Below are 22,517 nucleotides of genomic sequence, written 5' to 3' on the forward strand. Positions count from 1 at the left end.
TCCAGGCCTCTCTTGAACCCCTCGACTGAGTTCGCCATCACCACCTCCTCAGGCAAGCAATTCCAGATTCTCACTGCCCTAACAGTAAAGAATCCTCTTCTATGTTGGTGGAAAAACCTTCTCTCCTCCAGACGCAAAGAATGCCCCCTTGTGCCCGTCACCTTCCTTGGTATAAACAGATCCTCAGCGAGATATTTGTATTGTCCCCTTATATACTTATACATGGTTATTAGATCGCCCCTCAGTCGTCTTTTTTCTAGACTAAATAATCCTAATTTCGCTAATCTATCTGGGTATTGTAGTTCTCCCATCCCCTTTATTAATTTTGTTGCCCTCCTTTGTACTCTCTCTAGTTCCATTATATCCTTCCTGAGCACCGGTGCCCAAAACTGGACACAGTACTCCATGTGCGGTCTAACTAGGGATTTGTACAGAGGCAGTATAATGCTCTCATCATGTGTATCCAGACCTCTTTTAATGCACCCCATGATCCTGTTTGCCTTGGCAGCTGCTGCCTGGCACTGGCTGCTCCAGGTAAGTTTATCATTAACTAGGATCCCCAAGTCCTTCTCCCTGTCAGATTTACCCAGTGGTTTCCCATTCAGTGTGTAATGGTGACATTGATTCCTTCTTCCCATGTGTATAACCTTACATTTATCATTGTTAAACCTCATCTGCCACCTTTCAGCCCAAGTTTCCAACTTATCCAGATCCATCTGTAGCAGAATACTATCTTCTCTTGTATTAACTGCTTTACATAGTTTTGTACATACATTACATTACTGATCCTGAGTTACCTCCTGTATTATACCCCAGAGCTGCACTCACTATTCTGCCGGTGGAGTCACTTGATATGTTATCACGTGTACAGCGGATCAGCAGAGTCCCCCTTACAGATTACACAGGGCGCCCGGTAGGATATACGTGTAGATGTACCACGGTCTGTAAATCCGCTACGTAGGTGAGTTTTCTCCAGTCACCACACACTTTTGCACATTTGCTTCCCATGTGAGGAGTCGGTTCGGTGTCATCCCGAATATCGGATTTATGTGATCCCATATAACCTACTGTACCTTCTGGTAATCTTCTTTGGATCTCACGGCAGCGTCCATCTGCTCCTTGGTATATGTGTAGATGGCAGAACGATACATGGTTCCTACATCGTTCCCCTGACGCATCCCTGGTAGAGAAAACACACAAAGGACACCACCGTCAGCATGGGACGCTTCACACACGACGGGTCAGTGATGGAAGGTCTGGTGATGGGAACAGCCGTGAAGAGAGAACTGTACAACATCAGAAGTGCAGATAACGTCATATACAGCCATAACCGTAACTTCATATACAGCCCGGCAGATCTACGGCAATTAATCTGAGAAGGCTTTTTATGAACGTACATCTGAGGGCCGACAACTATGGTCAGAGTTATCGCATCCTTACATGCCCACAAGGCATTTGACAGTGTGGAATGGGGATATTTGTGGCAGGTCTTAGGTCTTACACGGTTTAGGCTTTGGTCCACAATTTGTGTCTTGGATTCAACTGCTTTATGCGCAACCTGTAGCTAGAATTAGGGTGAACGGAGAGCTGTCTCACACTATAAAGTTACATAGAGGGACGAGACAGGGGTGTCCACTCTCCACTCTTTTGTTTGCTTTGGCTGTGGAACCGTTGGCCGCCAAAATTCGACGGTCTACTGAGATGTTGGGGTTCAAGTATGGGTCAACAGAAGAAAAGATAGCGTTATACGCGGACGATATACTGCGGTTTTTGGGTGATCCACTTGCTTCGTTGGGAAATACCATTCGGCTTATTGAGAGATTTGCATCTTTATCGAGGGTTGACGATCAACTGGAATAAATCAACTTTGTTTAAAGTTGACGACGTAGAGGATGAGGTGAGCGATGCCGTAGATGGGAGACGACTTAAGGTGGTAGATCAATTTAAGTATTTGGGGATATGGATCTCTATGCTGGTTACGGACTATCTGCGTAAGAATCTGACTCCCGTTTTGGGGGTTCTTTAGGCGAAGGTGAGGGCTTGGACTAAACTGCATTAGTCAGTGGTGGGCCGAGGGGTAGAATCAAACAAATTCGTGGGGTTACGTGTCTGACCAGGTTTTCTCCGTTATGGTATATTAATAATTTACCTGCGTTTATGGCGTTGGGAGTTCTGTCAGAGTGGCAGGCCAAGGAAATACGATATGTTTATCAGATAGTAGAGCTACGGGAGCTGAAATCCTTCTCCCAGTTGCAATTGGAGTATGGTCTTAAGGCTTCCGGGGGATATCAATTTGCGCAGATGGGGCACACGTTTGGAGCTCAGAACAGGGGGAACGGTCTTAAAATTCAAGGAGACTTAGTGCTGGAATATGTGTGTGGTGAGGGGACTACGAGGGAGGTTATCTCCTCCTTATATAGATTTATTACATACTTATTTATTGGGATTTACGATCAATGCAAGGGCTAAGTGGGAAAGAGAGCTGGGCCGCTTGAAGGATGAAACGTGGGAATCTGTGCTGGAATGGATACCAAAATTGTCACTGAGTGAACCGTATAACCTCAGCCTTATAATTTACACAGAGTATATAAGTCTCCGGATGTTTTGTATGAGGCCGGAGTGCGATCTAACTCTGAATGCCCGAGGTGTAAGAATGAAAATGCTGGAATGTTTCACATGATGTGGACGTGTCCAAGATTGGCTGTTTTTTTGGTTGATGGTTTTGAGACGTGTGGAAGGAGCTTATAGATGTGTGAAAATGAATGTATTATTGTACTTTGAATAGTGTGATAATATCTAATATATAAAGCTGAATGTGTGTATGTACGTGTGTATGTATGTGTGTGTGTGTGTATGTATGTATGTGTGTGTGTGTGTGTGTGTGTGTATATGTGTATGTCCGGGATTGGCATCTGCACCGTCGCAGCTACAGCCACAAAATTTTGCACAGTCATGTCTGGAGAGCGTCATAGGCTATGTTGTGAGGTGAAACTTTAACCCCGCGCTTTCCAATTCACCAAAAAATTTTGCCCCTATCTACATAATGGGGAAAAAGTGAAAGGAAAAGTGTTGGAGGCAAATTGACAGCTGCCAGATGTGAACAAGGGGGACTTAAAGAGTGAGAGCGATGGCGCCAAAGAGTATATACCGTATAGTTGCTAAGGTGGGGCCCCGACATGGGATACTCACCACACACGGGGATATAAACATGCACACAAAATGCGCCACACACTACCACGTGCTTGAACACATATACCACCCTCAGCACACATTTCACCACACATACACCAACCTCACCACATAAAAGTCGAAACACAAAAGTCGTCGCTCAAAACTCGCCACATGCAAAATTCACCACATGCAAAACTGGGCTCACGCAAAACTTGCCACACGTGCAAAACTCACCTCATGGAAAACTCACCACACGCAAAACTTGCACCCGCTGAAAAACTGCCACATGCACAAAAGTTGCAACACATGCAAAAGTTGCCTCACACAAAACTTGCACATACTCAAAAGGCACCACACATAAAACTCTCCATGCGCAAAACTCGCCATGCGCAAAACTTGCTGCACACAACTTGCTACACTAACTTGTCACATGCAACTCGACACACAAAAAGTTGCTACACGCATGTCGCCACACAAAACTCATCTTAGAAAAGTCGCTACATGCATGTCGCCACACGCAACTCAACACACAACTTGACACATGAAACTCGCCCTAAAACACACACAAGTCTGGTATTATCCTTCAAAAATAAAAATCTGATTAATAAGCAGACAAACTACAAGAGCAACAACTGTACCATATAGGAAATACGGCAGCTGTCAGTCACATGACCTGTCTATTATGTGTATGTGTGAGCTAATATATACTGCCAGGGGGGAGGGCTTCCTGTTGGCTGGGGATTTATCAGGCTGCCCATAGTATCCAATCACAGCTCAGCTTCTATTTTGCTACAGTTAATTAATCTGAGCTCTGATTGGTTAATATAGGAAACAAAGGACATTCTCAGTATAACAAAGCTTGTGTGAGGTAATAGCATGTCAGTTAGGGTGTGTTGGTGGAAAGGCTGATGTCAGTCACATTACCTCTATGTGAGAGGATATAGAAACTGCCAGTTACAGACTATTTTTACCACAATAATGCCTCATAAGAAAAGGAGTTCCATGGCACGAATGTCAGCTGATGCGAAAAGAAAAGCAGTTGGAATCGATTTACAATCTCCATGCTTTTCTCATGGTCAACTTTATGTGGCCTGTTCAAGAGTTGGAACAGCCAAAAATCTGTTCGTCTTTGTACCTGATGGAAAAACGAAGAATGTCGTTTATCAAAAGGCTCTCAAATAAGTAGTAGAAGGTTACTTCACATTACTTGGCCAATTTAGTTAAATATGTGTGGAATATCTCTGGTGTTGAAATATATGTTGTATAATGCTTCTATTAGCTTAGTTTTTGCCTATTTTTTTTAATAATTACATTTCTATCTATTTGTTTTGTGGTTTTTGTGTGCAGAATAAATTTTTGTTAACACATTCTATTTTGCTAACAGCAGTTATAACCAGGGCAGTACAGATAGTTTTTAATAAAAACCTATTTGAATAAAAAAAAGCAGCAGAAAAAAGCAGCACTTACTATATGTGAACATGACCTCAGTGTTACATTTTTTATTAACTTTTTATGGGTTTAATAGAGAAAAAAAAAAATGGCACATCATACTTTTACTCCATTTATTAATCACCATAAATAATCTGATCACTGTGGTGTGCAGTTTGTTACAAATACAGACAACCCAAATTTGTCCATGTTATTTTCTAACTTAAAAAAATAAAGTGCATTCGAAATGTCCTTATTGTATTTGTTTTTCAAAATTTTGTAGTAATTTTATATTAAGAAAAAAAACCCTCTAACTTCTACCTCTATAATATAGATACAGTAAATAGAAATTCACTGGTATATAGTGATGTATCTCTAGGTACCAGTACAATGTGCCTGTAAGGAAGCAGAATACAATGCATTTAAGGAGGGAAAGATCTCCAAGACTTGTCAGTGTACGCTGAGGATCAATGATTTTGCTGCTTCCAATACTACAGTTTGGAGGTTTGAATCCCTGGGAGACCAGACTTCAAGAAAAGAAAAGAAGGAGTTAATTAAATGAATTATTTAAACAGTTTAGTAAAGGGGATTTTTTTGGTTTAGACATTTATCGCATGGCTGTGGGAGCTGCACTTATTTTGGAAAATTGGGCTATGTTCACACGGTGTATATATATATATTCTCTGTGCTTTCACGCTTCCCAAAGAATGAACGTCACTTCTCTTCTTTTATCCACTTCACACTTTCCGAAAACTGCGGTAAAGGCGAAACATGTGCACAGCAGGGGAGTTCTTACACAGAGGTGCGCTATTATTTTTTTTTTTGCGGTACTTTTTCAGCCATCCACCTTGAAAAAGACGTTGTGTGCACGCGCCCTTAGAGTCCCCTACACCCAACTTGGAGAGGAGGTTGACGCCTCCTGGCACAGAATGAATGAGGAAGCGGCTATACATGAACGGGACGCGGATGGATCTTCCGGCTGAATTTTGATTCTCTCTTCACATAATTTTCTAGGATGTAAATTGATGCAAATGTCTGAGATTTCGGGTGTTAATTCTCCTGTATGTGATGATGTTCTTCCATTATATCGCACATAATCACTTAATTATAAAAGGATATTCTGTCCAATCAGGAGGACGTTGGGGTTATGAAGACGTCAATCTGGCGGAGCAGGGAGGGTACAAGACCCGGCTATATTTCCAACATAATCACTAACGACCGCGCTCTTTTTTTTTTTTCTATAAATGTCGATTAATTCCATAAAAATTAAGACTTAATAGGATAATATAAAACATAAGGAAACGCAGAGACGATCCATAAGTGATTCGAAATCAGAGAGTAATAATCAGATGGAAACTTATCTGGTCCAAGAGTAAAAGCTGAAAATAAGCTCATGAGCCCCTTCCCGCTGTGATTAGGTGTCGGTCCCAGATAGCATATACGGTATTTCTATAATGTTGATGTCGCCAGGAAAGAGGCAAAATTACACAGCCCTGCTCCTGCTGCAACTGCCGAGATAAAGGCGAACTCTGATCCTGACAGTTTCTCCTTTAGATGCTGCGGTCAATAGCGAATGCAGCATCTAAGCTGTTAAAGAGAGGGCAGCGGACTGCCACGCACCACTACCCTCTCCGCACACCACGAGATCGCAGTAGGTCATTGGGGAGACATTATGGGGACAACTGCTGATCCCTGTGGTTACACCACTGCCGTGATCTTGTTGGTCCATTTGTGGGGGCGCTCTGGATATAATCATCGGAATACACAATCATTTGTGGAGGCACCCTGGATGTAATTATGGGGACATTCCTTGACTACTCTATGATAAGGTATTATAGCAGAATTCATGGAAAAAACTGCAGTTCAACAATTGTTGGGTGGTACGCTTTCTGTAATGGTGGCGCGTGCTGGTGGGGGCACTCTGGATGTCATCATGGTGGTGTTTTCTGGTGGGGGCACTCTGGATGAAATGGTGGCGTTTGCTGGTGGGGGCACTCTGGATGTCATCATGGTTGTATTAGCTGGTGGGGGCACTCTGGATGTAATCATGGTGGTATTATCTGGTGGGGGCACTCTGGATGTAATCATGATGGTATTATCTGGTGGGGGCACTCTGGATGTAATCATGGTGGTATTATCTGGTAGGGGCACTCTGGATATAATCATGGTGGTATTAGCTGGTGGGGGCACTCTGGATGTAATCATGATGGTGTTATCTGGTGGGGGCACTCTGGATGTAATCATGGTGGCATTAGCTGGTGGGGGCACTCTGGATGTAATCATGGTGGCATTAGCTGGTGGGGGCACTCTGGATATAATCATGATGGTGTTATCTGGTGGGGGCACTCTGGATGTAATCATGGTGGCATTAGCTGGTGGGGGCACTCTGGATGTAATCATGGTGGTATTAGCTAGTGGGGGCACTCTGGATGTAATCATGATGGTGTTATCTGGTAGGGGCACTCTGGATGTAATCATGGTGGCATTAGCTGGTGGGGGCACTCTGGATATAATCATGGTGGTATTAGCTGGTGGGGGCACTCTGGATGTAATCATGATGGTGTTATCTGGTGGGGGCACTCTGGATGTAATCATGGTGGCATTAGCTGGTGGGGGCACTCTGGATGTAATCATGGTGGCATTAGCTGGTGGGGGCACTCTGGATATAATCATGGTGGTATTAGCTGGTGGGGCACTCTGGATGTAATCATGATGGTGTTATCTGGTGGGGGCACTCTGGATGTAATCATGGTGGTATTAGCTGGTGGGGCACTCTGGATGTAATCATGGTTGCATTAGCTGGAGGGGGCACTCTGGATATAATCATGGTGGTATTAGCTGGTGGGGGCACTCTGGATGTAATCATGATGGTATTATCTGGTGGGGGCACTCTGGATATAATCATGGTGGTATTAGCTGGTGGAGGCACTCTGGATGTAACTTACAATACTCGGTGCGGGAGAAGACTGACCATCGCTATGCTGAGAATTGTGGTTCCACCAAGACGGTGAGGCTAGAGATCTCCAACGAGCGATTTACATACTAAATGGGTCTTGGCACCATGAAGCTAAAAGAGTTGGCACCCAAGAGCTGAGCGCAGAGCGAGGCCTCAGATGGCGGCTATCTCATCAGAGCACAATTATCAGATGCCTATATAGAATTCCCCATGAAATCGGCCGTTATAGACGAGGACATAAAGTCACTGGAGATATGTGGAAGCAAACGCCAGAGATTATCTGCTGGCACAGATGAAAGGGGACATGGAAAGCCCGGCAATCGCCCAAAACATGCCTTCAATTGTCTCCGACAAATGCCTCTGGATCACGATAAAAGGAAGGACCACGGCTCAGAGGCAGAACGCGGACCCCCAGCCCCACACCCGGACCCCCAGCCCCAAACCCGGATCCCAAGCCCCAAACCCGGACAATACACATACAATGTAGATATAAGGAGAAAATATAAAGTCATTGTAATAAAACAGAAAGACATGATACAGGAGATACCCAGGTTATACCAGCTGTACATATATAATTATATACAAAAGATGCCCAGGTTATACCGGCTGTACATATATAATTATATACAGGAGATGCCCAGGTTATACCAGCTGTACATATATAATTATATACAAAAGATGCCCAGGTTATACCGGCTGTACATATATAATTATATACAGGAGATACCCAGGTTATACCAGCTGTACATATATAATTATATACAAAAGATGCCCAGGTTATACCGGCTGTACATATATAATTATACTAGATTGTGGCCCGATTCTAACGCATCGGGTATTCTAGAATATGCATGTCCCCGTAGTATATGGACAATGATGATTCCAGAATTCGCGGCAGACTGTGCCCGTCGCTGATTGGTCGAGGCAACCATTATGACATCTACTGTCATCGATACTGTGCCAATCAGACGTGGGATGTCTACGTCCTTTATGACATCATCGTCGCTGTGCCCGTCGCTGATTGGTCGAGGCCTGGCGGCCTCGACCAATCAGAGACGCAGGATTTCCAGGACAGACAGACAGAAAGACAGACAGACAGACAGACGGAAAAACCCTTAGACAATTATATATATAGATACAGGAGATACCCAGGTTATACCAGCTATACATATATAATTATATACAGGAGATACCCAGGTTATACCAGCTATACATATATAATTATATACAGGAGATACCCAGGTTATACCAGCTGTACATGTATAATTATATACAGGAGACACCCAGGTTATACCAGCTATACATATATAATTACATACAGAAGATGTCCAGGTTATATCAGCTGCACATATATAATTATATACAGGAGATGTCCAGGTTATACCAGCTGTACATATACAATTATATACAGGAGATGCTCAGGTTATACCAGCTGTACATATATAATTATATACAGGAGATGCCCAGGTTATACCAGCTGTGCATATATAATTATATACAGGAGATGCCCAGGTTATACCGGCTGTACATATATAATTATACACAGGAGGTGCCCAGGTTATACCAGCTATGCATATATAATTATATACAGGAGATGCCCAGGTTATACGAGCTGTACATATATAATTATATACAGGAGATGCCCAGGTTATACCAGCTGTACATATATAATTATATACAGGAGATGCCCAGGTTATACCAGCTGTACATATATAATTATATACAGGAGATGCCCAGGTTATACGAGCTGTAAATATATAATTATATACAGGAGATGCCCAGGTTATACCAGCTGAACATATATAATTATATACAGGAGATGTCCAGGTTATATAAGCTGTACATATACAATTATATACAGGAGATACCCAGGTTATACGAGCTGTAAATATATAATTATATACAGGAGATGCCCAGGTTATACCAGCTGAACATATATAATTATATACAGGAGATGCCCAGGTTATACCAGCTGAACATATATAATTATATACAGGAGATGTCCAGGTTATATAAGCTGTACATATACAATTATATATAGATGATACCCAGGTTATACCAGCAAGTCAGCCACCAGTCAGATCCCAGCTGGCAGCTTTGTCAGGGCATGTTGGTACCACAGTTGCAGTCACACGATTGGTTGCTATTTACTAATAATACCTTTATGGATGGAGAAGCTTTGGACTCTGCTTGGCCCAGTGCCGGACACCACACACAGGCGCTGCCCCGCTAGGATGGAGGCGCTGCCCCGCTAGGATAGAGGCACTGCCCTGCTAGCATGGAGGCGCTGCCCCGCTAGGATGGAGGCGCTGCCCTGCTAGGATGGAGGCGCTGCCCTGCTAGGATGGAGGCGCTGCCCCGCTAGGATGGAGGCGCTGCCCTGCTAGGATGGAGGCGCTGCCCTGCTAGGATGGAGGCGCTGCCCCGCTAGGATGGAGGCGCTGCCCCGCTAGGATGGAGGCGCTGCCCCGCTAGGATGGAGGTGCAGCCCCGCTAGGATGGAGGCGCTGCCCCGCTAGGATGGAGGCGCTGCCCCGCTAGGATGGAGGCGCTGCCCCGCTAGGATGGAGGCGCAGCCCCGCTAGGATGGAGGCGCTGCCCTGCTAGGATGGAGGCGCTGCCCCGCTAGGATGGAGGCGCTGCCCCGCTAGGATGGAGGCGCTGCCCCGCTAGGATGGAGGCGCTGCCCTGCTAGGATGGAGGCGCTGCCCTGCTAGGATGGAGGTGCAGCCCCGCTAGGATGGAGGCGCTGCCCCGCTAGGATGGAGGCGCTGCCTCGCTAGGATGGAGGCGCTGCCCCGCTAGGATGGAGGCGCTGCCCCGCTAGGATGGAGGCGCTGCCCCGCTAGGATGGAGGCGCTGCCTCGCTAGGATGGAGGCGCTGCCTCGCTAGGATGGAGGCGCTGCCCTGCTAGGATGGAGGTGCAGCCCCGCTAGGATGGAGGCGCTGCGGTTTTTTATGCGAGTGCAGCTGTTCTTTACAACAGAGAGAAAGAAACATCTGCTCATTAGCAACACAATGCAATCTGCAGCGTCTAATTATATGCAGATGACGGATCCTTTGTGCCTCAGCTAAAAACAGGACGGTCCTCGAAAAACCGACTGCGGATAATAAATATTTGGGAGAACGGCGTGCAGTCAAACGGGGAGCAGCCATTAATCTTGTCACTCTTCTCGGCCCCCGGTAATGGGGAGGATTATTACAGATAGGAATGGGGGGGAGGGTATATATCAATGATATCATCTTCATAGCATGATAGAAAGAAAAGAAAGGAAGATTTATAGATCAGGAAGAGAATGCCAGAGGTGCAGTGAAGACTGACACACAAGAAGAGCAGCAAGAAAAAAAAAAGGAGCTGGAGTGAGATCACTTGGTTCGCGCCTCAATAAGAGTAAGACTCGTATTACGTAACTTTCTAGAAACTATGAAAAAGTTTAGCGCCTTAATAACGGCAGTCAATTTTCATTTTTGCACTTTTGATTTTCCTCATCCAATTCCAAGAGCTAGAACTTTATTTTTTTCACTGTGTGTTAAAAATGACATTGACACGATTCTTCAGGTCGCTGGTCTGTGTAATGCTTATATTGGCCTGAGGTGGCGCTGCAAGGAACGAGAACACTTCATAAATCTTTTAACAAGTGTAATAAAGTCCCCACAAATGTACTGCAAAATAGGTATCCTCAGTGGAAAAAAAAGACATATTAATGCCCAAAATGTGTCCAAAACAAATACATTTAATGGAAACAATCATCAAGGAATAGAAAGTATACATTTTTACATTATTGTGTCTTTTTGCACTTCTCTTGTAGACTGTGGAAGATCCCAGCAGGGAGAAATCTTGAGATCAACTGTAATGTGATCTAAATCCTCCTGTTCTCCTGAATCCGGCAATGTTTTTCTTATGTTCCTGCTCCTTTCCGTTCCTGAGATATGGCCTCCTCTATCCTATAAATTTAACCTTGTAATCCTCATGGGCGTGGCTCAACTGTTCCTCGTGGGCGTGTTCTTGATGACCACACCCAGTTGAAAAACAAGGTTACGTTTATGTACAGGCAATATAAAGGCTGTATCTCAGGAACAGAGAGGCGCAGGAAGAAAAGAAAAACATCGCCAGATTCAGTAGAACAGCGACTTTCACACCAGGTAATAAAATACTTATTTATAGCAAGTGACCGATCTTTTTAAAAGGGATTTTCGGACGAAAAGCAAAATGTACACAGTTTAGGTTATGTTCACATCTGCACTCTGACTTTAGTTTTTGCTACTCTTTAAACTGAGCTCATGCAGAGCTTCAATGCTGATTTTAATGGAATCTTACCCCCATTTGACCAGAGAAGTGGACAGAAATGTATCTGGTTTAGACAATAATCTGTGAGCTAAACAGCCTTATACAATAAAGATAACAATGATGGCTGACATCTTGACAATGGTGATTGGATGAAACAAAAAAAATGTTTTTGAAGGTTGTAGAACTTTTTATTTTCACACTTTTTAAGCTTCATTTACATAAATGCAGAATAGAAAGTAAGTATAAAAATAACTAAGTATTAATACCTTGCGTTGGGTTATGACTCTCCCAGAAGACTTTCAGTAACTTGTCATAGCCGATCTTGTCTGGCTCATAGACGACTCGAACCACTTCAGCATGACCCGTTTTTCCTAAAAGAAGAAAATAGAATAAGGAGATTATATCCTGAGCACATCCTCCAAATTAGACAAAAAAAAACACAACAACAGAACAAGATTAAAATAAAGACTTAATATCACCACAAAACCCCCAAAATGGGCAGGACAAACATTGTTGAAAAACCAACTTTGTTTCAAGCATGTGATGCTCGTTCAAATTCACCTGTGGCAAGTAACGGGTGTGGGCATTATGAAAATCACACCTGAAACCAGATAAAAAGGGGAGAAGTTGGAACAATCTTTGCATTGTGTGTCTGTGTGTGTCACACTAAGCACGGAGAACAGAAAGAGGAGAAGAGAACTGTCTGAGGACTTGAGAATCAAAATTATCTAAAAATATCAACAGTCTCAAAGTTACAAGTCCATCTCCAGAGATAGTGATGTTCCTTTGTCCACGGTGCGCAACATAATCAAGAAGTTTATGGCACTGTAGCTAATCTCAATGAACTTGGACAGCAGAGAAAAATTGATGAAAAGGTTGCAACGCAGGATAGTCCGGATTGTGGATAAGCAGCCCCAATCAAGTTCCAAAGAAATACAAGCTGTCCTGCAGGTTCATGGTGCATCAGTGTCAGCGCAAACTATCCGTCGACATTTTAATTAAATTAAACGCTATGGCAGGGGACCCAAAAGGACCTTACTGCTGACACCGAGACATAAAAAAAGCTAGACTGCCGTTTGCCAAAATCCTTCTGGGAAAGTGTAATTTGGACAGGTGAGATCAAGATAGAACTATTTGGGAAAGCACATTATTCTACTGTTACAAAGGAAAAGAACACAGTGCCTACAGTCAAATATGGTGGAGGTTCAAATATACTTTGGGGCTGTTTTGCTGCCTCCGGCACTGGGTGCCTTGACTGTGTGCAAGGCATGATGAAATCTGAAGATTACCAAAAAAGATTTTGGCTCACAATGTAGTGCCCAGTTTCAGAAAGCTGGGTTTGGGTCCTAGGTCATGGGTCTGACCGCAAACATACCTCAAGACTCCCCCAAAAATGGATGGAAACAAAGCACTTGACAGTTCAGAAGTGGCAGCAATGAGTCCGGATCTAAATCCCATCAATCACTTGTGGAGAGATCATACAATTGCTGTTGGGAGAAGACGCCTTCACATATGAGAGACCTGGAGCAGTGTGCAAAAGAAGAGTGGTGCGAAATTCCTGTAGCGAGGTGTAAGAAGCTTGTGGATGGTTATAGAATGAGACTGTTTGCAGTTATTTATTCCAAAGGGTGTGCGACCAAATATTAATTTTGTCCTGTCCACTTTTGGGAGTTATGTGTGAAATTATGTCTAATTTGCCTTTTTTCCCTCTGTTTGTGTGCACACAAAGCAAAATAAACATGTGTATAACAAAACGTGTAACTGCAATAATTTTCCCTGAGAAACACCTAATTTTCTGGAACAATTTCAAGCGTGCCAATACTTTCAGCCGTGACTGTATATTGTGATATCACTCACTGCTTATTATCCCTGTCACTGTTAAACCGCACAAAATAACAATTTAATGGAATATATAAGAAACCAAAAAGAAAACAAAAGAAAAAGAAAAAACTAGAATCAGAAATAGAAGCTTCAGGTGGTTTTAATTACGACTATAGTGTTGATTAAAGTTCTTACACACCTGTTAATGCGATGGTTTTCCTAGTTTTTATTGGAATGTGCACATTGTAAATTCAGACAGAAGGCAGCAAAACCACAAGCAACACACAGGGAAACAAAGATACAGAAACGTGTGAAACAAACCAGCATATGTCACTCAAATTCCACATATAAACCCCCCTTTTTACTCTGATGACAGTTTTAGGCTATGGGCACACGTTCAGGATTTCTTGCAGAAATTTCCTAAGCAAAACCGGACATTTTCTGCAAGAAATCCGCATGCGCTTTTGACACGTTTTTTTTTCCGGAGTTTCCCAATGCATTAGGCTGTGTGCACACGTTGCAGATTTTTCCAAGTTTTTTTCCCTATAAAAACGCATACATTATGCATCTCATCATTTAGAATGCATTCCGCAATTTTGTGCACATGATGCGTTTTTTCCGCGAAAAAAAAGCATCGCGGTAAAAAACCGCAGCATGTTCATTAATTTTGCGGATTTTTTGCGTTTTTCCCACTATTTAATATATTGGGAAGCTCGAGGAAAAAAAAACGCATCAAAAACGCGAAAAAAAAACATGCGGATTTTTTTGCAGAAAATGTTCGGTTTTGCTCAGGAAATTTCTGCAAGAAATCCTGAACGTGTGCACATAGCCTTAAATAGCGGGAAAAACGCGAAAAATACGCAAAATTAATGAACATGCTGTGTTTTTTATCGCGATGCATTATTTTCACGGAAAAAAAAACGCACCATGTGCACAAAAATTGCGGAATGCATTCTAAATGATGGGATGCATAATGTATGCATTTTTTATAGCGAAAAAAAACGCTAAAAATCAGCAACGTGTGCACACAGCCTTACCCTCAGTGGCATTCTTTCTCCAGCGGCTTCATCAGTCGTCACTCCCAAAGAACAGGTCACCTTGTCAATAGTTCATTTATGGAATCAATGGTCATCAGAAAGTGTTTGCAACTATCAGGTGTTGGCGAGAAAGTCCGTACAGAGCTCAGCCCTGCTCCACAACTGTTCCAAGCCAGAATATGGCAAGAAACACTCAGTTAGGTAAAGAAAAACACAACAGTGCATCATTACTTTAAGACCTGAAGGTCTGTCAATCTGGGAAAATGCTAGAACCATGAAGGTACCCTGAAGTGCAGTTCTGAAAACCAATAATGATTAATTTGATTCTCATGATGACAGCCCAAGGAAAGAAAAACCAAGAATTACAGGTTCTTCCCACAAAATTAGAATATCATCAAAAAGTGAATTTATTTCAGTTCTTCAATACAAAAAGTAAAACTCCTATATTATATAGAGTCTTTACACACAGAGTGATCTACTTCATGTGTTTATTTCTGTTAATGTTGATGATTATGGCTTACAGCCAATGAAAACCCAAAAGTCATTATCTCAGTAAATTAGAACACTTTATTATTTTAAAATCCAAAATATTGTCCTACTAAAATTTATGTTCAGTAAATGCCCTCAATACTTGGTCAGGGCTCCTTTTGCATCAATTACTGCATCAATGCGGCGTGGCATGGAGGTGATCAGCCTGTGGCTGCTGAGGGGTTATGGAAGCCCAGGTTGCTTTGATAGCAGCCTTCAGCTCGTCTGCATTGTTGGGTCTGGTGTCTCATCTTCCTCTGGACAATACTCCATAGATTCTCTATGGGGTTAAGGTCAGGCGAGTTTGCTGCCAATCAAGCCCAGTGATACTGTTGTTTTTACACCAGGTATTGGTACTTTTGGCAGTGTGGACAGGGGCCAAGTCCTGCTAGAGAATAAAACTTCCATCTCCAAAAATCTTGTTGGCAGACAGAAGCATGAAGTGCTCTAACATTTCCTTGTAGACGGCTGCGCTGACTTTGGTCTTGATAAAACACAGTGGACCTACACCAGCAGATGACATGGCTCCCAAAACCATCACTGATTGTGGAGACTTCACACTAGACCTCCAGCAGCTTGGATTGTGGCCTCTCCACGCTTCCTCCAGACTCTGGGACCTTGATTTCCAAATTAAATGCAAAATTTATTTTCATCTGAACACAACACCTTGGACCACTGACAACAGTCCAGTTCTTTTCCTCCTTGGCCCAGGTAAGACGCTTTTGGCGTTGTCTATTGGTCATGAGTGGCCGGACACAAGGAATGTGACACTTGTAGCCTATGTCCTGGACACGTCTGTGTGTGGTGACTCTTGAAGCAATGACTCCAGCAACAGTCCACTCCTTGTGAATCTCCCCAAAATTTTTGAATGGCCTTTTCTTAACAATCCTTTCCCGGCTGCGGTTATCTCGGTTGCTTGTGCACCTTTTTTCTACCACACTTTTTCGTTCCACTTAAGTTTTCATTAAAATGCTTGGATACAGCACTCTGAACAGCCAGCTTCTTTACCAATGATTTTTTGTGGCTTACCTTCCTTTGTGGAGGGTGTCAATGGCTTTTAGGTTTTCATTGGCTGTAAGCCATAATCATCAACATTAACAGAAATAAACACGTGAAATAGATCACTAATGACTTTATATAATGTGAATTAAACTTTTTGTATTGAAGAAATGAACTAAATTAAGTTTTTGATGATATTCTAGTTTTGTGAGAAGCACCTGTACCTTTGCTGCAGAGGATAAGTTCATCAGGGCTATCAGCCTCAGAAACCAAAAATTGTCATCACCTCAGATAACAGTTGTCATAAATGAGGCACAGACATCAAGTAATAGACACAAGTCAGCATCAGCTGTCCAGAGGAGACTGGGATGTGTGGCCTTTGTGGTCACATTTCTGCAAAGAAGCCACTAAAGAGGACCACACACTAGAAGAGTATTGCTTGGTCCAAAACCACAAAGATTGGACATTAGATCAGTGGAAATCTGTACTGTGGTATGATGAGTAAAAATCTGAGATTTTTGTTACCAACCACCATGTCTTAGTGAGATATAAAAAAGGTAAGCAAATGGTTTCTACATGTGTGGTGCCCACCATGAAAGGTGGAGGGGAGGTGTGATGATCTGTGGACGCTTTGTTGGTGACACTATGATTTATTCCAAATTCAAAACACAATCATCCAGCATGACCACCACCGCATTCTGCACCGCCTGCTATCCCATCGGGTCTCCATATAGGGGGACCTTCATTTGTGTTGCAACATGGCAATGACCAAAATCACACCTGTAGGCCATGTAAGGGCTATATGACTAAGAAGGGGAGGGATGTAGGCTTGGTAAGATGACATGGCACCCACGGTCACCCGACTTCAACCCAATGAAGATAGCTTGGGATGAATTAGATGCCGAGTGGCGTCAAAGCAGCCGACAAGTGCTCAGCACCTCTGGGAACTCCTACAAGAATGTTGGAAGCCATTCCAGGTAATGACCTGATGAAGCTTCATAGAGAATCAAAAAAAGGTGAAAAATGGCCATCAGAGTAAAAGGGGGATACTCTGAGGAATCTTCTGTGTAACACATATTCTGGTATGCTTCACAAGAGATTCTGTACTCCTTGATTTCATATGTGTGCCTTCAGAGTTTGCTGCCTTCAGTCTGAATCTATAATGTGCACATTCCAAAAAGAACAAGGAGAACCATTACATGAACAAGCAGGTCCAAACCTCTCACCGGCACTGCATACATATTCATCATCTAACTGATAAAACAATAAGAATATCGTTACATTCAGAGCGGCCGCTTTACTGATCCCTCGTCTGACACTTTTCCAAGTTGCAGCTTTGCTTCCTTTACCAAACACGGTCAAACACAATAACCTTTGTTTTGCCTTTTTTGCAAATTGTTCAAAGCCGGCAATTTACCGGCAAATTGTTTCTTGTGTCTTGTGCATAATCAAGTCTTTGCGTCTTTCTTTGTTTCTTTTTTTTTTCTTTTTAACCTGTCATTTTTTGGGCTCAGAGCAATTTTGCTGAAAGACTTGTTTCTTCAACAAAAATCAAAACAAATTTTGGTCTGAATATCGTAAGGACAAAAAAAAAAAATTACATGTTCATTTTTTTTTTTTTCAGAAAACAATCAGTGTTCTATTCTATCATTGCTTTTGAGTTTCTTTTTAATGTGTTTTGTACTTTATGTACCTTTTCTTCAAAAACTTCTATGTCTCCTAGCCTACCAGATTGGGAGTTGGAACTCCCTTTCACCTATCTGGCAACGAGTAGGATCCAGGAAAAATGGTTCCTCACCACGAGAAGCAACACAACCTGACTCGATCTGAGGAGTTGTGGTTTCCTTAATCTCACAACACTAACTTTCTCAAAAAAACGAATTCATAAGGACGAATTGGAAAAAACAAATAGTGGACTATTTTGAAATCAACAATGATTCAGTCCCTAATTTTTCAACTACAGTGGCTTGCAAAAGTATTCACATACTTCCCCCTTGGCTTTTTACCTATTTTGTTACATTACAACCTGTGTGTAAATATTTTTCATTTTTTAGTCCGATTTGTGTGTGATGCATCAGCACTAAATAGTCTAAGTCTTTAAAAAAAATATAGGCAGAAATTACATCTATGGGATCAAATAAATAAAAATGTAAGAATTTTTGGTGCAAGCAACTACCTTCATAAGTCACATGCTTAATGATCCCTGGAGCATCATCAAATCCATTAGTATCAAATGGAAAGAACATGGTACCACAACAAACCCAATAACAAATATGTCTGTTTTTTTAATAGGTTAAAAGGGGGTGATTTGAAATTTTGTAATTTTTAAAATGTTTTATAAAACACTTTTTTTTCACTGTATTTTACAGTCCCCTTCAAGCTGCGATCATCCAATTGCCTTTGCAAAACATAGCAGGGCTTCAGCTATGGGCCAGCATTCTCAGAAGGATCATGTTAACCAGGCACGGGAGTCTTCAGTGGACCTCCGTTGTCATGACAACCCATTTGCGCCCTTACGATTATGTGATAGGCGCACCGATGGGCAGGATCAATGATACAATTCCTGTCTGTGTGTGTTAAATGCCGCTGTCTATGATTAACAGCGGCATTTAACTGGTTAACAGCCGTGGGTTGATCTCGGATGCATTTGCGGCTGTTAGAGGCACTTGATGGCTAATTAATACCTATACCCACCATAAGCCATTGTAATAGAAACCTCACTGCCCAGTGTCTCTAACCTTTCCTTCATCTCTAAAATCCTGTAAGTCTTGGTCCACTCCCGTCTAATTCGCCATCCGCCTTAATATCGTGGCTCCTCAGGATTCAGTCCTAGGCCCCCCTCCTCTTCCCTTTACTGTCAGAGTTCCTCAAAGCTCAGTCCTAGGACCCCTCCTTTTCTCCTTACTATCGGGGTTCCCCAGGCTACAGTACTAGGCCGCCAACTCTTCCCCTATCAGAGTTCCTCAGGGTTCAGTCCTAGTCCCCCTCCTCTTCCCCTTACTATTGGGGTTCCTCGGGGTTCAGTCCTGGGCCCTCTCCAATTCTCCTTACTATCAGGGTTCCTCAGAGTTCAGTCCTAGGCCCCCTCCTCTTCCCCTATCAGAGTTCCTCAGGGTTCAATCCTAGGCCTCCTCCTCTTCCCCTTACTATCGGGGTTCCTCAGGGGTCAGTCCTAGGCCCTCTCCAATTCTCCTTACCATCGGGGTTCCTCAGGCTACAGTACTAGGCCCCCTCCTCTTCCCCTATCAGAGTTCCTCAGGGTTCAGTCCTAGTCCCCCTCCTCTTCCCCTCACTATCGGGGTTCCTCAGGGTTCAGTCCTAGGACCTCTCCAATTCTCATTACTATCGGGGTTCCTCTTAGGCCCCCTCTTCTTCCCCTGTCAGGGCTCCTTACGGCTCAGACCTAGGTCTCCTTCTTTTCCCCTTACTATTGGGGTTCCTCAGGGTTCAGTCCTAGGCCCCCCTCCTCATCCCCTTCCTGTCGGGGTTCCTCAGGGTTAAGTCCTAGGCCCCCTCCTCTTCCCCTTACTGTCAGGGCTCCTTACAGCTCAGACCTAGGTCTCCTTCTCTTCCCCTTACTATCGGGGTTCCTCAGGGTTCAGTCCTAGTCCCCCCTCTTCTTCCCCTTACTGTCGTGGCTCCTTACGGCTCAGACCTAGGTCTCCTTCTCTTCCCCTTACTATTGGGGTTCCTCAGGGCTCCGTCCTAGGTTTCCTCCTCTTCCCCTTAGTATCGGGGTCCCTAAGGGCTCAGTCCTAGGCCTCCTCCTCTTCTCCTATTGACAAACCATCAGCAGATTCTGTTTTCAGCACCATCTCTCTGCTGATGACACCATTTATACACATCGTCTCCTGACATCACCCTGCATTACTACAAGATACCAGTGATCATCTGTCTGCGGTCTCCAACATCATATCCTCCCTTTATCTGATATTGAATCAGTCTAAAACTGAATTTATCATGATTCCTCCCTCCACTAACCTTCCTATACCCAATACTGCCATTTCCGTGTGGTTCTATCATTACTACACGCTCCCTGTCTTGCAGTCTTATTTGACACAGAACTTTCCTTTATTCCCTATATCCAATCACTCGCAGCATCTTAATACCATCTACAGAATCCGACCTTTTCTCATCTTTGAAACTCTCTACTAATCGGTCTCCCTCTAACCAAACTTTCTCCTCTCTAATCCGTCCTGAATGTGGCAGCCAGGGTCGTATTTCTGTCCAGCTGCTACATCGATGCCTCCACCCTGTGCCAGTCGATACACTGGTTACCCATCCGATACATAATACAATACAAACATATCTCTGTTACTCACAAAGATCTCCACAGCTCTGCACCGCCCTGTATCTCATCCCTACCCGTGCTCTCCGTTCTGCCACTGATCTAAGACTAACATCCTCTGTAGTCTGAACTTTGAACCTCCATCTCCAAGACTTTTATAGTGCTGCAGCCCCCACATTTTTAAGTGTGCTTTATATTCACATCTCTTTAGACAAGTCTATCACCTCACCTCACTAATAAAACTCTCCCATGTTCCCTCCTACTAAATATTAGTCATAATCGGCTCCCCCCTACTCATTTGTCTCCACATCCTGCATGCCCCCAATAGCACACCGTGAGTGCACTCAGATTCTGGCTGATGACTGGATCCTGCAGCTTTACAACACAACCCCTATTAGAATAATGGCCGGACCAGACATGACAGCACGTTCTACCCATTGTGTCCCCCTATTTCCCTCTAAGTTGTAGATAGCGAGCCGCCAGACCCTCACTCCTCCTATAACTGCTGAACTATGTGTTACTTTGTATTGTCTTTATTATCTGTTCATGTCCCCGCCTAATTTTATATGTTGGCGCTATAGAAATAAAATGATTATTAGGACACTACCACTTCCTAAAAGAAATTTCCAAAATTAATGGAAGAGAACATGAGGCTTATTCAACAAATATGTAACCAGGAAAAAAATGTGTGAATCAGAGTCTCCACCATCTAAATTAGCTTCTCCAAGAATTTTTTTACAAAAATTTTCTATGAATCGTGTCTCAACTCGCCTTTCATGGCATCTACAGAGGTTGGGTCCTCCACTGGAAGTGAGTATGCACAGAGGAAGAAAACAGGGTCTATACTGCCAAACTTTAATAAGGGTTTTATATTATATTTTAGTGGTCAAACCAAAAAAACATCAGAACTTTCTGAAAAAAAAAATGGTTTGGGTCACCATTTTCTGAGACCCATAACGTTATATTATACCTCATTCAATGAAGCTACGTAACGCTTTTTTTTTTTTAAATTGTATTAGACCAACTTTTTTATTGATACCGTTTTGGCGTGCAGATGACATTTTGATCACTTTTTATTGCATTTTGTACAGGCAGTGCAGCGACTAAAAATCAGCTGTTCTTGCATTTCAGCTCTTTTCTTGTTGGCATTTAGATGGTTAAAATAATTTTAATTATTATTTAATTATTTAAATTTAATTATTTAATACCGTAATTATCATTAATTTAATTTGCATTTATTTTATTTGTTGATAGATTGGACTTTTATGGTTGCGTCAATAACAATTTTTTTTAACTATTACTATTTCTTTTTTTTTTATGCATGGAAAAAGAGGATGAGTTAAACTTTTATACATTTTTTACTTTATCTTTAAGGCACCTAAACTTAAGATACTTTGATAGCTTATTCCTATATACTGCAATACAACAGAATATCACGGTTCTCCTATCCAGGAATCACGGTTGAAGCTCAGAACGTGAAAGGATGGAGTTCCAATAGCTCTAGTTACTGGCAGATGCTGGCTGTGTAACACTACCAGCATCTGCCTGGTGTAGAGTGGGATCAGTCCCTAAGCGTACTCCATATACCTGCCCCGACTTCAGTGCAACGTAAGAAACTGATTGACTGTGCTTTTCTGAGAAGGTGATCGTTCCATATTTTATTTCCCAGGGAGCATAGCATGGCCACTAAATCTCCATACAACAGTTTGGTGGTCTCCTTAAAGTGGTTCTCCAAGAATGTAACAAAGTTACCCCTGTCACATAATTCAAACGGCAACCTGTTCTAGTCACGTGCCAGGACGGGCTGCAACCTGAAGAAACTGGTGCCGAGACAGGTGTCTCAAGTGACAGAGGAGTTGCATCATAAGCACACGTGAGCTGAAGGGAAGGGCTATGACAGGAGAAGAAATAAATCTTTTCCTCAGGTGACCGAGTACAAGGATTTTTTTCACCATCCTTGGGCCACCATGCTCAGTCAATTACCCAAAGAGAAGATTTAT

At 42.9% G+C, this 22,517-nt stretch overlaps 1 protein-coding gene across 4 annotated transcripts in view; it reads right to left on the minus strand.

The window, feature by feature from the left end:
- Window positions 1-22,517, minus strand: part of MSRA (methionine sulfoxide reductase A) — a 342,166-nt gene that overhangs the window by 78,375 nt on the left and 241,274 nt on the right. For all 4 annotated transcript variants that reach the window (XM_069728387.1, XM_069728386.1, XM_069728388.1 and 1 more), the window contains 2 exons: window positions 12,111-12,215; window positions 1,074-1,180 (listed from right to left, as the gene is read on the minus strand). In XM_069728387.1, the coding sequence (XP_069584488.1) occupies window positions 1,074-1,180; window positions 12,111-12,215 (212 nt within the window). The remainder of the gene's footprint in view (window positions 1-1,073; window positions 1,181-12,110; window positions 12,216-22,517) is intronic.

Source organism: Ranitomeya imitator, chromosome 5, assembly GCF_032444005.1.
Source record: "Ranitomeya imitator isolate aRanImi1 chromosome 5, aRanImi1.pri, whole genome shotgun sequence".
Lineage (NCBI taxonomy): Eukaryota > Metazoa > Chordata > Amphibia > Anura > Dendrobatidae > Ranitomeya > Ranitomeya imitator.